The 16,223-nt window shown below is 39.8% G+C and overlaps 1 protein-coding gene across 2 annotated transcripts in view; it reads right to left on the reverse strand.

Moving 5' to 3' along the window:
* The window catches only part of CERT1 (ceramide transporter 1), a 61,777-nt gene extending 49,994 nt beyond the window's left edge, over nt 1-11,783 (reverse strand). The window contains exons 1-2 of one of the 2 annotated variants that reach the window (XM_088535629.1): nt 11,642-11,783; nt 9,019-9,153 (exon numbers count right to left, since the gene is read on the reverse strand). In XM_088535629.1, coding sequence (XP_088391755.1) covers nt 9,019-9,153; nt 11,642-11,737 — 231 coding nt within the window. In that variant the 5' untranslated portion in view covers nt 11,738-11,783. The remainder of the gene's footprint in view (nt 1-9,018; nt 9,154-11,641) is intronic. The other variant, XM_088535627.1, reaches the window with a different exon arrangement.
* Nucleotides 11,784-16,223: the final 4,440 nt, after the last annotated feature.

The raw sequence follows: 16,223 nt of genomic DNA on the forward strand, positions 1-16,223 counted from the left end.
TGAGATAACCTCACATAGAAAAGTTATATTTGATATGATAAATAGTGCTTTCCTAATAATGTGCTTTCCTAATAATAGTGTTTTCCTAATAATAGTGCTTTCTGCAACATATGCAGAGAAAAACAAAAAATAAAAATGGTGTCTTGCACACATGAAGGGGTTCAGGTACATAACAAGTTTTACAAAACTTTTTTTAGTAACTGGTATTTTATCCAATTATTGCACTGTTAATAATGCACACTATGGAATTACGTATATCATACTTTTTCTAAATGTTAACACAGCTCGCTTGTTATTCCCAACTGCCCATTGAAAAACCAATGACTTGTGATAACAAAATCTAGACTATAACAAACATTTCAAAACCAGTGGGTGGCCAAGCAGTAGTGAGGGCCTAAATATTTCATCATTGTAGAACGGTGTGTGCACATAGCCACTGTTTCAAGTGGTCTAACAGTTACTATGGATACCCCACCCGGAAGCTAAGTGGATTAGTGATGGGATATTAACAGATTTATATAGACACCATGAGAAATGGAAATACAACATATGGGCCTGTCCTGTTTGAAGAACCCTACACCTCTTAACATGGAAACAACTATCGAAACAGGAATTATATAGAGCTATACTTCTTAAAAGCACTATTTGTGTAATAACTGGCTGTCTTATTACAGCTCTTCATCTGTAGCGCTGCATGGCATGGAAGATCCAGGAGCTGAACCTGAACAGTTAGGAGCACTGGAAGTCCTGCATGGATTTCTCAAGAGCACAATGATGAAATACCAAACCAAATACCTGCCCAAAGAGGAAAAAAAAAAAAAAAAAAAAGTTTCACAGCAATGGCCCTGGTGCCTTGACCCAGCTGGGAGACACAGCAGCCTATATTCAGGCTCATGGCAACAGGAGTGGCAAGGGGAGCTGCTGCACCATGAGTACAGAAGCACACTAAGGAGACTTGAAAATTAGCTTGTTTTGACCTAACCTGTGTCACCAAATGTACAACTGTAAAAACATTTCTGTAAAGATAGTACCGCCCTTACCATCAACAGGCCACAGGCCTTAGGCTAACTATGCAAGTCCGCAGGTCTGGTCTATTAGCCTTGTTATCAACTATTTCTGAAAACTTGCTCTGTGAACCACGGTTTAGTACCAGGTGTCTCCTGTTACAATGTACAGCCTAAGCCCAAGATAACAGCAAAGGCCTTGAAAATACAGGCACAGGCCAAAAGCTGGAATGCAAATAACACTGATTGTCACCTCCTAACCAGGGAGGACATGCAACTGCTCCCAGGAGAAAGGAGTGGGGCAGGGGGAGAAACAAACACACACACCCCCCCGCCAGCCAAGCAACCTACCTGCTGCAGCCTGGGAGAGCAGCACTCCCCAGCACCTTGCTTGGCGCACGGGCCGGAGCCAAGGGCTAGCAACCATCTAGAAATTCAGCCATCTTATAACAAGGATCCTAAGCTCAAGAAGTGCAAGAAAAAGCCATTTTAATTCCTTCCTGCCCTTATTAAATGGCTCTGCAGTTTGGTCACCTTGACCTCAGCAGCTAGGACCAAAGACACAGACATCAGGCTGACTAGATGGCCTATCTCCATGGTGCTGCATATTCCCAGCTAACTTAGGATCTATGTATTAGGGACCAACTGCTTTGAACATGATAGATTGATTTCTAATGATAGAAAATGGGTGAGAACTAATACATAGTGATAAATACTGTGTAAAAGCTAACTATTAGCACAAAGCGTTTTGACATTCAGTAGCAACAGACTTTCTTTTAAAGCTTAAAATTGATCTCATCATCCAAGCACTCCTATCACAACTGTCCCCAATTTCTTGGGGGAGGGTACATACGCACATTTAGTTGAAACACAGGCTTGTTCTCCTGCAACTTAGAGTATTTTAGAATACCCAAGACCTTAATCCCAGTCAACCTGGTTCTTAAGCGTCTAGAGATATGGAGTAACAAATTCTGTCCAATTGTTCCCTTCTAACTAGGAAAAGGTGGATCAGTTGATTAAAGCACAATTGAAAAATAAGACATAGCAAACCAACTAAGAAGTTGCTGAAACCTGCCAGAATAACTGATCTAAAGTAGACTATCTAGGATGCATGGATAACATAAAAGCAGCTCAACAGCTTACATCAAAAGGAAACAAAAACATGAACTCTGAAAAGCAGAAGCAACACCAAAGCGTCTTCTGGAGAGAAATGTCCTAAGAACTATCTTGTGCATATGAACGGAACCAAAAAGCTGATGAGATAGCAACTCTGAGGCAACAAGACAGGAGAAGACCTTGTGCAGCAGGATATAAACAGCTAAAATTGAGTTCTGACCCCTTTTATTCAAAGTTCCAGAACTGGAGTGCATAGAGAAGAGCAAGCTCTGGTATTCTACAAATTCACAGTAGAGATGTTAAAAGCATGTTGTTAATAGACATTCCAAGATAGCTATTAAATAACCAGTTAGCGACTACCTTGCAGGAGTGTTGAGTGAAACAAGACCACTGGAGATGGGTGTCAGTTGAACAAACTGTATCCACTAATAATACTAACCCACTAACCTACTACAAAGCATTCTCTGAAAGTATATAAGTTCACATACAGCAAGACTACAAAGTGGAAAATAAGAATGCTCAAGTATAAAATTGTAACACCAAATGCAAACATTAGAAGTCTGAGGTATCGTGTAATACCTGAGAGAAATGTTCCACAGCATGAAAATACTCAGATACAACCCATGAGCAGGAAATGTGCTTCTGAAGTGGATATTAAGTGATGAACACTGCTAAATCATAATTAAATATCTTAGCAAAGGAAAAAAGTGCATGAAAAATACCCTAATTATTAATAGATGTTGATAGAAATACTGTTGGATTGCAGTATTTGATTGCATTTCAAGTATGTAGTAACACATGATTATATTCAAGTACCAAAGCAGAAGTCTTCTGCAGCAATAAGAAGCCACCCTACAATATTTAGTTTTTTTAATACATGCTACTGAGATCTCTGCCCATATCTGAATCACTGGAAATATTCATCGTAATATAAACATTTCAACTTGAGCAAATCTCCAATGCCTATTTTTCACTTCTGACTTACCTCACTTGTTAAGAAAAAAAATCTTCCATTTCTCAACGCCCTCAAATCAAATTGTCTTTTCCCTTAAAAAATTACAATTCTAAGATATATAAGGCAACTTTGACATTTACACTTTGCACATCAACCTATCCATGACTGGTTCAGACAGTTCAGTTCAAAAATGGTCAAATCTGTGTGCAGGAACTGAACTCCCTAAGGAGAGTTGTCCAGTAGAAATCCCATGTTCCCAGCAACCCATCTCATCATGCACCTCTCTCCTTTTCTTCCTCACTCTTCTCATTCTCCTCTTCCAGGGCAGAAAGATCTTACGCATTTCACATACATGTAAGCATTCATGACCTTACTTGTCTTCATAGGCCTTTCTCATGTACTAAAATCTCTGCTTAGATTGCTCTCCTGTCCACCGCAAATTTTCCAAAAAATATTTGGTTATTTAAAGAACACATCAAAGCATAGAAGTACTAATTGCATGTGTCCTAAATCAAACTCTGTCTAGTTAGGGCCCACTTTCTCTGACTTGGTTTACACAGATCATCTTTTTAGTAACAATTTAGGCTGAGGAAGCACTTTATTAAATTACAGAAAGTGAATTATTTAATCATATGCACATAACTTCATACTAAAATAGATTGTTTTTTTCAGGCTCAGACAGATGGAAACAAATTACTGTATTTCAACATAATTAGCAAACATTATAAATTCATTGCAATGGTATTTCTGCCCAGGGCACTGATTTATAGATTAGGTTTTTTTTTTTTTTTAAAAAAAAAAAAAAAACAACAGCTTTTACCAACTGTTAGCAATCAGTTTGTATTCAGCTCATCAAGCTGTTGACAAAATTAAACCTATCATTAGATAAAAACTTGAAAAAATAATTAGCCATCTAAGATACATAATTATGTTAGAAAGACCAAAAGTAGGAGCAGTAGCTAGAAAAAAGTTAAAGTTTACCTGCATCAGTCCTCTAAGTCAGACTGCTTCAGAAATATCATCTCCCATTTTATGCAATTCAAAAGAGAAGAGAAGAAAAAGAAAAAAAAAAGCAGTGCACCAACAATGTCTCAGTAATTTTTCGAAAGTATTTTGAAAGGCATGATTCATCATGCATCAAGCACTTCAAACAACCCTCTTAAAGGGTTTAGCACCAATACTTCCTTCAATTAATATACACCTTTAATTTAGGATTTAAGTAATCATTGAGCATAAAGCTCCTGTGAAAAAAAGTTCTCATAAGAAACTCTTCTGTATCTATTGAATTGACAAATGTATGAAGCACTCTCTGCTAACTTACCAATCCATTTCAAAAAATGATAGCCCATACTTCTCAGAAGTGCCCAATCATTAACATAAATAATCCAGAAACATCTATTTAGAAAAAGAACATTAAAAACATTAAACTAAATGTTTGAATGTTAAACTTGCGGTATCTTTAAAAAAAAATAATGTGGCGAAACTATTTTTAGCAGCTGATTACTGAAAAGTCCCATCTCTATTTTCTCAGGACTATTGGCAAAAAAAAAAAAAAAAAAAAAAAAAAAAAAAAAACAAGCTTGAAAACTGGAAACTGTCAGTTTTGCTTTTTCATGTATTTTTGTGCATGAAAATAAAGTATGTCCTACCTCTTAATTTATTAGATAATTATGTATTAGGTGTTTCATAATAACAATTTACTTCACTTAGAATAAACTAGGACAATTCTCTAGGCTGTACTCCTCAGGCAGAGCTCATTTTTGTAGTTTGCCTGTCCTGAGCTCCAGATATACACCAGCAAGCCACTTGAGTACTCCCTTTCCAAAGTCCATTCCGAAGGAGAATGACTTGCAACTTACATATTAACATAAAACATCATTACTGCCTTCATTAAGCAACAGTTTTCTAATTATGTTTCTGGAAACAAACTAGTTCACTAAAAATGCCTCTATTATGCAAACTGTATTCATTACTCAACTGTAGCTGAAGCATTTGCCACAGAATTGTCTAAATGTCTCTTCAGAACACAATAATAAGGACATATTCTGGCAAAATAAAATTAGTAACCGAGAACATATTTCCATTTAGATCTTGACATGAGTATGCATCATTTCGGTATAAGCAAAACCAAAGAAAATCACCGCATCAGTTATCAACTCTTGTTTCTTTTACCAAATTAGAAATTAAAATTTTCTATATATTATTCAAATACACAGAAATTAAAATGAAGATGAATCACTAGATTAAAACAGCATGACAGTACTTCAGATATAAAGCCTATGTGAAGGAAAGCTAATATGCAAGTTGGAACACAAACTTTTTGAAATCCTCTTGTATAGGCACCTCTGATAAAGTGCACACATGGCTAAACTCAAAGATTTTTAAAATTCCCCAAGCATGGCATTTCTCCAAGCATTTCCAATGTCTTCCATATGAACTCAGGCAGAAGAACATGCTCTCACCAGCCAAGCCTAGCACTCATGAGAAATACTTTATTGTCCATTAATACAAATTCCCTCTAGGATTAAGTTACTGCTGGCTTTGCTATGAGCAAGGAAGGCACGCAGGTGCGGAAGACGTGAGGAAGGGCTTCTTTCAGCCTCAATGATCCTATGTATGCAATCTTACTTCTCAATAGATTGTGTCACTCCATGAGTTAGAGCAGTGATGACACTATTAGATTAGAACCAGCAATCATGGCAAAGATAGTACAAGCTGAAAAGCCAGTTTCCACTGGAAACTAGAAAAGGCAGACTTCCAACCTCTACAAAGGATCTCTGTGTGTGGTCTTCTAGTTATAGACACTAGACCTTCCTATTCCAAAGCTGAATCCCACAAATCCACTGCTGTTGGATTGTCATCAAAATTCACTTCTAACCATGTATATGCAAGTTCCTACTGAAAACCTGACTTTCTGCAAGCCTTGATGGTAACGAAGGATATCTTTGACAAAGCCATCCAGTGTTTTTTAATCAATTAGAGCAGGGACTTATGAGACCCAAGCTACCATAACAGAACAAAGCTTAAATCATGCCTCAAACAAATATTAAGTTTTGTTCTAGGTATGGCTAAATGCAACCGAGTCAGCATCACCTACTGACTTTCACTGTACTTCTTCAGTTTACTTCATATGTGGTCAAGTTTTGCCATTTCAGTACTTGATGAATTCATCCCTCATTCATCTATCCCAAGAAATCAACTCCTTTTAGTTCCAATAGTTAACAGAGAGAGTAACCTAACCAAAGCACACGGTTTCTACTCAATTGAAGACTCTTTTCATGAGAATCTAATAGTTTTGGAAGGATGACACTGTGATCCCAAATTTGAGATATCTTAAGAGGCAATTTTAATAAGGTAATTTAACTAGTCCCCTCTCTTACAAAAAGGGGGAAGATGAGTGTCTCCCTATAATATATCTTGTAGAATTGCCTATCAATCTCTGCCTAATATATCATGGAATGAGAAAACAAGATTGGAAAGCATGAATGAACTGGAGCATTCCTAATAAAACACTCATGCCTCAGTTAATACTATGAGGTATTATCTTGATAGTATAGTAAGTCTACTCACTGACAACAACATAAATTGCCTAAATATCAACGAAATACTAGTAGCATTAAGTACTTCCAGGAAATCCTTGTGTCTTTGGTTGAAACTAAACATATAGGTATACCTAATACAAATGTATACCTAATATACAAGCATAATGGCTTGTGTACCTAATATACAAGCATAACACCACACCAAACTGTTTATATCCCGCTTTGTGCCAAAGTAAAACTCCTCTTAATGGAGTTGGGAGACAGTTACTTAACCACATATGACCGGATCAGCAAGGTTAAGGAATACTACATTTAAAGTGCAATATAATAAGCCTTAGAAAAATATTCACAATGAAGATTCCAGCTGGATTAGATCAGTGCTACTGAACATTAACTCAATGAAAAACCTGACCTCCCCTCTCTTCCACAGGGAATCATAGGCATGTACAGTAAAGAATAACCTGTTACTCATCTCAATATTCATTTCATCAGCTTTTCCTGTTTTCCTGCATGTTTAAATAAGTAAAGACTCAGAAAGAATGCAAGATGAATGAATATTGACAATGTTTGATTTAAATTTATTTTCTACTATTAAAAAAGTAGGTAGGTTAAGGACTAATTAAAAAACATCAACTGTTACCAAACCAAATGGCTACCAAACCAGAAGTACTCATTCCAAAGCACATGCATAAAAGAATGACTTCTAAAAAAAGATGATAAACAAAAAATCTCTTGGCAATTTCAAAGGTAAGTTTCCAAACACTAACGAAATATCAAGTGACCCAATAGTATACCTGAATCTTCTAGTATCCAGATTGATAACAGTAACTTTGTTAACAACAGCTAGGGATAAGTAAATATGAGTTTATCAGGTTTCAGGAATGTCATTTAAAACTATAATCAAACAACTGGACTCCGAAATACAGGTCTAACAAATGATTCTGAATGAAACCTGAACTAGAATATCAGCTTAACTTAGAAAACAGTGCATAAATTATCTTCTCTTTTTGCAGCACTGTATCACCTTCCAGTTAAGGTGAAAGCAGGAGATAAAACACAAAGTAAAATAAAAATAAGAGCAAGAGTTCAAGCCCAAATTACAAGCCCCAGTTACCACATATAATAAGTGCTTTTTCTTCTCTCCTGCCTGGCAATCTGTAAGAAGTTTCAGTGCTACACACTTCCCCAGCAGAAGGCAAGAAGCACTAAAACCTCCCTTCAGAAAGGGCAATATACCAAAACATTCCAGCAGCAATATCAGCATCGCTACAGTCTTTTTCTCCACCCTCAAAATTCAAACTGCTCTACAGCATGCCTTAAGACTTTCCTGGGCTTATCTCCTTGTGTCCATCTTTTTGTCTCTTACTAGTGGGAATACTAGGCCACACACTAGTAAATGAGAGATCCTTTTGCAACTCTTAATCATAGGCTGCTGCTACAGACTGCCAGAGGTCAACTCAAATGAGCACCACAGAGTCCCAAATAAGTCAAATCTGGAGTAAGTTCAAATAGTTTTTAGAAAGAACTTTAAAGAAAATCATCTGATTTAATTTGTATGAGTGCAATAGCTGACAGACGTCTAAGCATAAAAATCTGCTTTATTTTTGCAATCCATTTTCCAAAATGCTGTAATTAATCCAATCACTTCTTTTAAAAATATGCTTTTATACCACTATTGTAAGCTAAACATTAATAAGAAAAACCTTCTTGTTGGTTATGCTCAGTTCAGTTAGAATAAACATATTTGATGGATTAACAAATAATAAGATTAAATATTACTTTTGTACACTTACATACTATACAGAGCATACTAGCATACTTTCTAGTATTTCCTAAAAGATAGCTAATTGAACTTAAGGCTGAATTTTTAGCTCAAAATAATATTAACATGGATTTCATTACCAGCACACTCTTTCTTCTTTCCAACATAAAATGGATCTTCTAGCTTAGGCCAAGAACAACAACACACATGACATTTATTCTGACAATGCAGCACATGGTAGAGCATTTTCTTTGAAAACAGTCTATAGGAGTGTCACGGAAAGTACAGTAAAGCAAGCATACTTTGCACTAAAAAAAGTAGTAAGGACTGCGATAGATGCTACCTCCTTTAGGAATTCATTGCATGATCTTAGGTTGACCCTAGGGATTCCCTCACCTTACAAAGCAAACTCAAACATTCTCTGTAGAAACCTCTAGTGTAGTGGAGAGGAAAGATTATTTACTTCAGCTGCAAGTTAAGACAGTTGTTTTCTTATTGGAAACTCCTTGACCTGCTCCACAATATTGCACCAATATCACTAATATTAAGCAACATAATTAATTCACTATATCGATACTGTTTTTGCAAAAAAAAATGTCCTGAAACATGAAAAGATGGAAATTCTGAAATAGCACTTACTGTAATTACAGCCTTGCTCAGACAGATAGAGCCTCTGCAGCCATACTCTGTTTCGTCCTCAGACTTGTAATAACTGAGCGTGTTGCTCTTCAGAACTACCCATCGATCCTGCCACCCATGAATGTAGTTGGTCCACTGCAAAAAAAAAGGAAAGAAATTGAGAGGTTAGCTAATAGGGAAATAACGATGAAAAATGGTTTCATTGATATTTCTCAAGCTTCAAGTACTACAAAAATATTTTGAAAGTTCTTGTCAGTTGAAGACTTCGTTGGTGTTCTGCCCATAGTTCTTAAAATGAGCTTTGCAAACCACTTATTAAAAATCAGGTTTAAAGAAAAACCAAAAACAAAAATGAGTTGCTTCAAATGAAAAATAAGACAATAGATCTTTTCATCGCCAGCTGAAAGAGATGTTAAAAATACCCATGACAAAAAGTAGGTGCTTATCAATGAATGTTGAATTTCTTCTAAGTTGAGTTTTAGCCTTCCAGTTTAGAGTCAGGAGTTACACAGCAAGCCAAACTTCAAGCATAACACTAAATGTGTTTTTTTTTTATTACTATTACTGTCATTAAAGGATAATTTAAAAGTAAAGCTCTTACTTGATTACCTAGTTCTCTTCATATAGACGCACACATAAGCTCTTCAGGTACAGTATACAACAGCTATTAAATAACTGATTACTCTAGAAGTGGTCATTTAAATACTGTTCAGAGACCAAGAGTGTGAATACTGAAAACAGAGACGTTACTTTAGATTTCAATTCAGCAAATGCCCCATCATCATATTACTGAAATTCTTCTAGTGATTCCACTCAGGGAATATTGCAGTAACAAATCCTAGATTCATGACACTTTCCTTCTTTGACACAATTAAGGGAGGCAAATATAGCAGTCAGAACTTTTGCATTCATTGTTGCAATCAAAATTCACTGTTACAATAAGAATATCATGAGTTACAAGACTCCTTAAAGTATATTTTGTAGAAAGAGGTCATGGTAAACTAAAAGACTATTACTTCATGCATCTAGATACCTGTGTACCACAAACAGATGGTTCCATGTTAAAAGTTATTAGTCTGTATTCACCTTTAAGTTGTAAGCACCAAGTAAAATGGGGAAAAAAAAAAGAGTCTAGAATTTTAAAATGCCTTAAAAGACCAGTAAGATGTGTTTTTACTAAGCTTCTTGTACAGAGAAAACCTGAAACACTGGTAAGCACTCAAGAAATTGCACCCTAATCTTCCTGATTCTGAGTTTAATTATGCACAGATTTTTTAATAAAATATTTGCACAGTACTAAGTTTGGTACACTAGCATTTCATTTTATTTGCCTCAGTTATTACTGAGGACTAAGGTATTACTGGCAAAAGGGAAGATTAGCCCTGAGGAACATGCGCTGCAGCAGGTTTCATCACACTTCAGATGGGAGCTCCGGCGTTCTCACAAGAAAGGCAGCTCTGGCTACAGCCAGCAAAACCAGCTAGAACAGTGTGAAGCTTCCATGCACGTAGCTTTGTGAACAGCTGCAGATCTTCAGAAGCAGCCATGGCTTCAGCTACTACTCCTATAAGGAAGCGCACCCACATCTATAAAATATTTAGTTTGCCAACATGAAAATGATTCTTATCCCACAAATATCAAAATTCCTACTGATAAGAATAATCTAGTCAAAGGAAAACTTTGCAGAAGAAAGAAAACCAGCAATAAGACTACACTGCTGAACCAAAACACCACATTTCACCCGCTGTACTGTCCCCCTCGCAGTTCGTCCCTCCCCCATGCAATATTAGAGGACAAGACCTCACAGGGGAGAGCCAAGCCCTTCTCCTCAGCATTCCGCCCATCCCTGGGCTCAGAAACGCTGTGAACTGGAGAGAGCCCAGAGTCCTTCACAAAAATTCAAGTCCTGGCTTCAGTACAGTTGTTTTTTTCGTATCCAGGCCCCACACATGAGCTCAGGATCCCATGACCTGTGCGTTCTGCCCTGGCTTATGCCCATTCCTATGATGGGGTATAGGAGGGGAAGTCACAACTCCGAATCGCTCCAGAGACATTTCAGCGTTATTCAGAAGTTGTTTGCTGTAATACATGTGTGTGAATATATATCCATATCTATGCTACGTATGGAGGACTTCTGCTTCCAAATTAATTATACAGGCACCTTTAAAGTACTACTAAAAATAATTTTTCTTCAACCTCACTTGCAAGTCATCTTATTTTCAGTAATTAAAAAAAAAAAAAAAAAAAGAAGCGAACCCCCACGCTCTGGGCAACACGCACTTTTTGGGAGAGGGAAACGCGCAGCCCGAGGGCCCTTATCCTGCCTCCCACCGGCCGCGGGAGGTGTCGCGGACACCAGGGCTAAAGGCGGCGCCGCTCCCGCCCCAGCGGTGCCGGAGGGGACGAGGTGACACCGGGGAGTGAGGCCGCGGCGAGGGCGGCCCGCACGAGCGCAGCCTTGCGGAGCCTCCCGGGGCCGCGCTGAGGCGGCGGCGGCCGCTGCCTCCGCCCGAGGAGCGGGCGCGGGCTCCGCTGTCAGGTGTCGGCTGCGCCGGGCCACGGTGAGGGGAAGCGGCCGCCGCCACCAGGCCTCTCGGGCAGCCCCGCGGCAGGGGGCACTCACCTTGCTGAGCACCCCGCAGAGCTCCACGGGCAGCCCGAGCTCGGCCTCGGGGTCCTCCTCGGAGCCGGAGGAGTTCCAGCTCTGGTTGTCCGACATGGAGGCGCGAGGCGCAGTCACCCCCGAGCAGGGAAACGCCGCGCAGGGAAGCGCCGCGCGCCACCCGGGCTGCCGCAGCCTCCTCTCGCCGCGGAGACGGTGGCGCCGGCGCGACCTGAGCGACAGCGGCCCGAGCCCGCGCACCCGCCCCGCCGAGCAGCGTCAGGCCCCGCGCCCGCCGCTCACTGCAGCGCCGCGGCCGCAGCGCTCGGCAGGAGCCACAACCCGGAGCGGGCGGGAAGGAAGGGGCGGCGGGGAGGAGGAGCGAGCGCACTCACACCGCCCAGCGCGGCGCCGCCGCCATCTTAGGCGCGGGGGGCTGCCGTGCCACCCCGCGCCCCACCGCCAGCCTCTACGCGGTGCCTGCTGGGAGTTGTAGTCTGCGTGAGGCAGCTGCTGCCCCGCGGGTAGGGCGGTTTGGGGCTGAGAGCGCTGCATCCTGGGAGGTGTAGGCCCTGCGCCACGCCCGCCATCTTGGTGCCGGTTCCATGAGGGGCAAAAGGCGTTTTTGCTCCGGTCAGATGGGGACTGTATTGCGTTGGGCTACTTGGGCTGAAGCTTTTTGTCAGTTTAGTTTATTTTTCTTCTGGAGAGGTGGAGTGTTTCGCCGGTCTTACTCGCTCTTTGGTGCGAGCTGTTCTGTGTGAGGGAGGGACACGACGACTCTCTCGCTCGCCCCGTAACGGCGGGCGCCGCGGGTGAGTTGGCAGCCGTTTCCGTAACAAAAATGGTCGCCGAGAAGGCGCGCGGCGGTCGTAGGAAGGGGCGGGAGGCGGTGCCTGCGCCGGGTAGGACAGTGCGGGCGATTCCCAGCCCCGCCGCAGGTAACCAGCCCCGCCGCCCGCCCGGCCCGCTAGGCCGCCGGAGCCGGGGCCGCCCTGTCGCAGCTCCTTTTAAAACTCGTCATTTTATTGCTTTATTTTATTACATTTTATGCCCCCGGGGGGCTGCAGTGAGGCCCCGTGCCCCGCGGCAGGGCCTCCACGCCCCTTGCCGCCGGCATTAGTTTCGCGTTGCCGGTGGTGCCTCCGAGTGCTCCGGGAGCTGGGTGAAAATCGGTGGTGAGCGGCCTGGCACGGGCGAGCCGCCTCCGGAGGCCACGATTTTGGCACATGCAGTCCTGGTTATACCTTGAGAGCAGTAGTGTAAAATTATGTTTTCTCTGGCTTTGGCAAATCATTGTGTAGTTTCCTGTCCTGTGCTGCTTGAAAATACCATTTTTAGACAAATTGGTTTTGAATGATAGTTTTGATGATTTTAATATGTACAAAATCATTGAGAAGCTGTTGGTTCATCCACCAGCTGTTTGCATAGGAACAAACTTTTTTGTTTGTTTGTTCTAAAGTATTGCATCTATTAAGATGTGTAGTTGCATTTTGTATGTATTTTTATACACACGTGAGAATCTGCAGTTCTCCAACTCATTCCTGTAGTTAAGTTACTTCACTTTGAAAGGCGATCGTGTTTATTTTTCGTACTCTGTGAGCAGGAAACAGAGACATGTCTGAGCAAAGCTCAGTGGTAGCATTACTCATGTAACCAGCCACTCATATTTTCTGTTGAGGACTGTCTTTCTCATTCCATGAGTAGTTAGGTTTTTGTTTGTCTTTCTTGTAGAGGTTGGCTCAAGCAGGACTAGAAACTAAAGATTCAAGAGTTGACATTCTTTCAGGTTGCTTTACAGATTCATTCTTGTTCAAGAGAATATGTATTTTTAATGGTTAAGTCTAGTAAATATTTTCCACCTAGAATTTTGAGTTTGATGGCTAGATGTTTGCCTTTCCAGCTTTTCATATAACACCTCCCTTGTTCTAACTAATATGTTAGTTATATTTTGCATCTGCCACATCCTCTTAGTGTCATATTTTCTCCATAATGTTACTGTCTTATGTTCCTTTTGACAGGTGTACTGGGATTGTGAATACCCCCCAAAATGTTTTTTTCTAATGAGACCCTCCTTTTTGTGTCAAAGGCTATGTCTTCATGGGCAAATGTGCAGTAAGAGCAGATTTGTAGAAGACTTGGAGCTGAGGGTCTGAAGTCTGTCCTGCATATGCTTCAAGAGGTTTTACTTTGGATTAGCTTTAGTTTGGTCCTCTGGTTGGAAACCTTGTTAGTAACTAGAGTATATCAGTTGTGCTCCAAAAGCTCCTCTTTCAGTTTAGGTTTTTTAAGTGTGTTCCTTACCCCAACTGAAATGCTGTGGTAGATTACTCACTCCTCTCTACCTCCTCCTATGTCTTTTCCATGAGACTTTTACTTTGTTGCAGTGTTCTTTTTTTTTTTTTTTTTTGGGAACACCAGAACTTAATTCTTACTCCTGCTAGTGTCTGGAAGGTAGGTACATACTTTCTAGTAGGTACATACTTCTACAGTTACTTTTGTTTTTACATTTAAAACTGTTTTCTTAAGATGGTTCTTGAAGGAGTTTTGTTTATACAATACTATATTCACTAATAGGCTCTGAGATATAAGTTATTCCAAAAATTATTATTTCTCAATTAAAATGTATAATATGAAATCTTGGATAGAAATTAAGATAAACAGAAGATACTGTTCTAGGGGTTCACTTTCCTGAAGACTGACTCTAAGACATTTGGATGGGATTGAAGTTTCTGTAAGTCAGTTGCTATTTGAATTTGTGAAGTGTTAGCTGGGGCACTCAGAGTTTTCACTTTCATGAATTCTGGCCCTGTTTCCTGCTCAGCAGCATTCCTGCATCATGTACCTTTGCTGTTTACATTTATAAAAATAGCTAAATAGCTAATACATTCTTAGCAGGTTCTGTATTCTCAAGAACTAAAATTGTATTACAGAGCTAGAGAGGGAGTAGTAAAACAGTAGCAGTTTTTCTGAATGTTCCAGCAGGGAACCTAGGTGGTTAATGCTATGGAGGTTTACATGCTAATTGCATCGTGGGGTAGTTCCTCCTGCCAGCTCTATTCCTGTAACTCACTACAGGATTAAAAGTGACAGGAGTTTGCTTCTCAGGGCTATTTAGGAACCAAGGCTCTAATAAATATCAAACCCCCTGTGGCAGAAGAGAATTGAGCAGATAGGTCAGAAGGGCGGTTTGATGTGCCTGCTTACACGTGTCTTTGTTTGTTGGTGGTTTATCCTGCTGAGAAGCAGACACTTTATAGCAGCCAACACTTAAATCATTACTGAAGGAACATGTTTTTACAAGGAAATAGGAGTTAAGGAGTTTGTTAAATTTAATCCAGTCAACCTTAATGCCCTTTGCCAGATGAGGGCTCAGAAGAGGCAGGTGCCTTCCTGAAGGAAAGTGTGCAACATAAAGTTACTGTGTTCAGATAAAATAGTCAGATAGTGGAGAAATCAAGTATTACGAAATCAAATGTAATACTGTTGTATAATCTTTTGAATATCGGAGATGTTAAAAATATTTTAGTGCAACTGAATTATCCTGATTTGCTAAATGAAAACTGTTAGGAATTATATGTCTGTCTGTCCTTGCCTTAGGAAAGAGAGAAAGCAATGCATCTGTGGGAGAAAACCAGGGTTCATATGGCCCAGCTCAATTGATGGATTAATTCCTATACGAAGGTAGGTAGCTGAGATTTAGTTTTTTAATGATGGCTCTGCAGTTACATATACAGCCTTTTTATAGCCTTGGCACTAGGGAGAGGCACTCTCCCAGCTTGCTAACTTTAATTTCATTGCACAGAAAATTTTGTAGTCTTTTTTTTTTTTTTTTCTTCTCATTGGTGCTTTTAGTCTAGTACTAACTTCAGAGGCCGACATAACAGTGATGTGCACTACACTAAGCCAAATTTTAGCCAGAATCTCGAGAAGTGATTCCTTAATCAAAACTTGGTGAAGTAAGTAAGTACTGGTCAAAACTGGATGAAGTTTTGAAGTTAACCTGTCTGTTGTGTTTTCAGCTCATTTATTCAACACTTACTAACGCTGTGGCCTTGTCACAGAAATTAATTGTAACATTCTTTTTCTGCTATGACTTACCTGGTGATCAGATTTCTGAAGTAATCCCTTCACCTCTTTTCAACATTTGCATGTGAGGTAGCTCTTGCAATTTTGCTTTTTTTATTAAAATAAATCTCCTGGAAGAGCTAAGATAAAAGAATGCACAAAATAGATATTATTCTGGAGAAAATAGGATTTTTTTTTTCAGATTCATATTGTAATAAAATAAAGTACCGAAGTTTGATTAAATGATATAAATGGCTTTTATAAGTTTTACAGAAATTGAAGAAACCATTTAATTGTGATCCTTTCTGTAGCCTCCTAAAAATAATTTTAAAAGCATATAGAAAGGATGCTTGAAATAATTTTGTTGCTTTTTCCAATATCAAGGCTTTTGTTTGTTCATTTATTTTGTTTTACACATTGTAAAGACTCGCTTTGGGCAGTCTAGATGTAAATGATGGTTCCTTACCTGTCTATAATAAGCTGCCTGATTCTTACCTTCTGCCTTTAAGAAGGGGAGGTCAGAAGTGGTATATCT

This window comes from Tinamus guttatus, unplaced genomic scaffold (assembly GCF_059628265.1).
Source record: "Tinamus guttatus ecotype Peru unplaced genomic scaffold, ASM5962826v1 Tinamus_guttatus_pri_ptg000637l, whole genome shotgun sequence".
Taxonomy (NCBI): Eukaryota; Metazoa; Chordata; class Aves; order Tinamiformes; family Tinamidae; genus Tinamus; species Tinamus guttatus.